Raw genomic sequence first — 3,874 nt, forward strand, 5'->3', positions numbered from 1 at the left:
CCGCCTGCATAGGGACTCACACACACACACACACACACAGACACACACACTAAAGTTGCATCATCTCGGCCGGTGCCTGAGCTCCGATACTCACTGATGCAGAGACAGGCCACTAGCTTGGCCCCCGTCTCCGGCACCGAGCACACGGGGAACAGCGGCTTCAGGAGGTAGGTGGCGAAGACGTAGGCGACGATATACTGGGAGGACGGCCGGATGATAAGCAGCTCGATCCAGAGTTTGAGGAATGCCGGCAGGGAGCCGTACACTTCCAAGATGTAGGCATAGTCGCCGCCGGACTTGGTGATGGTGGTCCCCAGCTCCGCGTAGCAGAGGGCGCCCACTGTGGAGAAGACCCCGCACACCGCCCACACTATGAGGGACAAACCCACAGAGCCAGCCTCCCTCACTACGCCTGTCGGCGTGACGAAGATACCCGAGCCGATGATGGTGCCCACGATGATGGCCACGCCGTTCAACAGCGTGATGGTCCTCTTCAGGGCGACCCCTTCCTCCGCTCCGTCTCCTGCTGTGACGTTGCCGGGGCTGCTGAGGTCGCTTCCCGGTCCTCCATCCTGACCGAAGCCCCCCCTATCACTGCCGCTACCCGGGGACAGCATCCTCTCAGTGACCTGCTTATCCTCCTCCCTGTCCACGGACGAGTTGGAGTTTCTCTTCTTCAGCCCTGACATCGCTGGCTGAGCTGGTTCCTCTTCTGTCTGCCGCACAAAGCTTCCCGTCTCGCCCCCCTCTGTCGTCAGTTTGATGTGCCGGTCGCTCTGATGCTCAGGCCGGCCTCAGCCACGAGGAGTCCACGGCGTGTCTGTTGTGTGACTCAGAGCGGCGTGCTTTCTCTGCTCTACTCTCTGAACGAATAAAAGAATCGTGGAAATTACGACGTCTCTTACGTCAGAGCCTATCCTCCATAAAGCCCTCCTTTATTCTTTACACCCCCTAGCGTCGGAAATCTGCTACTGCTCCGCCTCACCCCCGAAGCCCACACAGCACCCGTGGCTTTCAGGGACCAGATCACAGAGAAATCATGGGACACGGCCACCCCCGGGTAACTGTTCTGCGTGAAAGCAACACAACCAGTTTAAGGAGACACTAGAAGATGTTAGTGAGGGCATTTTTTTAACTGTATTTCCACAAGTTTTACAGCATTTCTTCTAGATGAAGGTCTCCACCACCCAGGGGCGGATTTAAAGGGGTGGCATGTGCCATCCTGAAATGATCTCTTGCCACCCCTAGTGTCACCCTAGTTTTTCATATGACATTGTTGTTTATTAAGACAGGTTTAAGATAAGGTAGCATTAACACTTTGAAGGTGGAATGATGGTGAGTGTTATTAACACACTGTGTGCCGCATCTCCAAAACGCATGACCAGCATGTGAATAAGCTGACATAGCAACAAGCTGCAGTCACGCTGAGTCTCTTTTTCAGCTTGTGTTGAAAGTTTGGACTTCAAACACAGCTAATTGTGCTGAGCGTGATGAAGCTAGTTATAAAATACTCCAAGGATCTTTTCCTTTTTTTAAAATATTATTTCGCATTATGTTCTGTAAAAAAAAAGGGGGGGGGCGTATACTTTTTCACACTGGGTCATTTTGGACCTAACATATTTGCCACTACTGTTAAATATGTGATGAATACCTCAGTCAGGCTCTAGTTTTTGCGTCTTTCTAGCCTTCTTAGTCTCTGTGTTGTTGTTTAATGTCTTGTTGTTGATACTTTGCAATAGGATGTGTTAATCTCAATTTTAAAGAAATTGAGATTTTTTGAAATTGGGCCTGGGCTTGTCCATAGTGGACACTTTTATTAACCATGTATCCCCACAGTGTGCACACACTACATAAAACAAGAAAGTCTAGTGCACCACATTAGTAAAAACTCATACTTACTTTCCAGAACGCACAGAAACCAGTTGCACTGGTTTTATGGTCTTGTACTCTGAGAGAAAATAACACAAGTGGAGTTGGTCCCACTGGAATGAGGAAATGTTGTGCAATTTACAGACATAGTCATAGACCTGTCTTGCTAGATTTTCACTTTGCCTGAAGATGAGAAACATCATGAGTATAGAATTTCCGTCAACAGAAGCCGTTTCTATCTCTGTAAGCATCTAGATGTAAGTGAATACCAGCGTGTTGACACGTAGTACTCAACTCTTTTTTTTTCTTTTTCTTTTTTTTTCTTTTGTTAGTGCCATCAGTGGCTTTTAAGTGGCTGTTTGAAGCAAGAGTGAATCAGGTCAGATGTGCATGGTCCAGAGGTCATACAATAGATTTGCCTCCATTTTCACTGTTTGCTTTCCAAACAGACCAGTTAGGACTCTGTGAATGTTTACAATTCATACACAGGTTCATTTGGGGAACACAGTGTACAACATCATTAAAAAACACAGCTGAATCATCTTCAACACCATTGTGTTCATTCAGTTTGTCACGTGGTTTGTGCTCTAAAATATGAGCGGCATATCGTGAGAAGTAGATGGAAAACAAGCTAAGCGCCTGTTAAATTCCCCACATATTTACTAAGAAGAAAAGGGTCATCAGTCCATCAACAAAAGGAGAAGCATCAGGGCGAGGCATGAAATTGTGCATGAAAGTTTTTTTTCTTTTTACACTGAGTGCCAGTAGGGACATGATGAGTTGGAGTCTTGTTTCAAGGTTGGTTGCATAGCAGGATCAAGGAAACTGAAGTCAGTCTACGGGATAACTTTATAAGTGCTGGGAGTAGATCCAGGATGGGCAACACCGCCACTGAAATCCGACTCTGACAGCAGATGACTGTCATATATACTGAGGTTAAACAAAATACACAACTGTGTTTTTGTGATACACACAGACACACAAACAAACACAGACAGACAATTTCCTGTGTTTAGAGCAGGTAAACACGCTCAAAATTGAATGATCACATCCACCCTAAAGGTGCACTTGTATATTTGTCTCAGTCGATCTGCTCAAAGCCTGCAGAATGCCATATCATAGATGCACCTTAATCCGTGTCTGCTGTGTCTGACTCATGTCTGTCTGTCTCCCTGCAGAACAGTTACCAAGACCCCCAAGAGACCTGGGAACAAGTGTAGCAGAATTTTATGGTCATTGTAGGAGGCTGATGTTCAGCTGACAGACCTCTGAAGTGGTGGGTGCTTTAAAAATAAAATAAACAGTATATTAAAGATGGACAAATTGATAAAAAAATGACTTAAACGTCCATTCTTTCTAACACCTTCAGGAAACAGTTTACAGTCTCAATCATTAGTTTCACATTTAACTGAGTATAAAATTATGCTTTTAAAACAGACTTGATTCTGTTCATCTGGACATAGCGTTTTCAGTGGGAGAAACAATTTGTCACTCATCCAAGTGACTTCCTCAGTCTAGAGACCGAAGATTGCCATTTCCCTTTCAGACGTTGTGTATTTCCCACAGGTTTCCATTTACATCCTACCGACTAATATATTATGAATAATGTCAGAATGAATTTAGAGGTTATTTATTCATGTTGAAATTCTTCAAATAGCACAGAGTTGGTTTACAGTGCTGAATCTGCATTACAATTATGAAAACACATTCCCACAACTGTCCCAGACAGAAATTTCACCGCCCACTTCAAAGGAGCGAAAGGATTTTTTTGTCTGGGAACATAAAGTTGTCCCTTCAAGAGGGAGTACAGCACTGATGGGAAAAGGTTTGGGAAGCAAAGACGTGACAGAGCGCTGTGGGCGAGTGCCTGTTCGGCAGCTGTTTCCTGTTCCTTTTCAAAGGAATCTGAGGGTAGGCTGACCAATGAAATAATCAAATACACAATAAAATATACAGTCAAAGTCAGGACTGTTCAGTGCTTCCCATCATTCTCAGTGATACTTTC

The 3,874-nt window shown here is 45.2% G+C and overlaps 1 protein-coding gene and 1 long non-coding RNA gene across 2 annotated transcripts in view; one reads left to right on the top strand and one right to left on the bottom strand.

Moving 5' to 3' along the window:
• Nucleotides 1–877, bottom strand: part of slc7a5 (solute carrier family 7 member 5) — a 14,742-nt gene extending 13,865 nt beyond the window's left edge. Inside the window, exon 1 of the mRNA XM_005751506.2 lies at nucleotides 95–877. Within this exon, the coding sequence (XP_005751563.1) occupies nucleotides 95–689 (595 nt within the window). The 5' untranslated portion in view covers nucleotides 690–877. The remainder of the gene's footprint in view (nucleotides 1–94) is intronic.
• A 120-nt stretch (nucleotides 878–997) lies between these two features.
• LOC102210399 (uncharacterized) overlaps nucleotides 998–3,874 on the top strand; it is a 6,710-nt gene continuing 3,833 nt past the window's right edge. The window contains exons 1-2 of the long non-coding RNA XR_312243.1: nucleotides 998–1,060; nucleotides 3,048–3,145. This is a non-coding gene — a long non-coding RNA (uncharacterized LOC102210399). The remainder of the gene's footprint in view (nucleotides 1,061–3,047; nucleotides 3,146–3,874) is intronic.

This window comes from Pundamilia nyererei, unplaced genomic scaffold (assembly GCF_000239375.1).
Source record: "Pundamilia nyererei isolate P.nyererei 1_Seehausen unplaced genomic scaffold, PunNye1.0 scaffold00314, whole genome shotgun sequence".
NCBI classification, from domain to species: Eukaryota; Metazoa; Chordata; class Actinopteri; order Cichliformes; family Cichlidae; genus Pundamilia; species Pundamilia nyererei.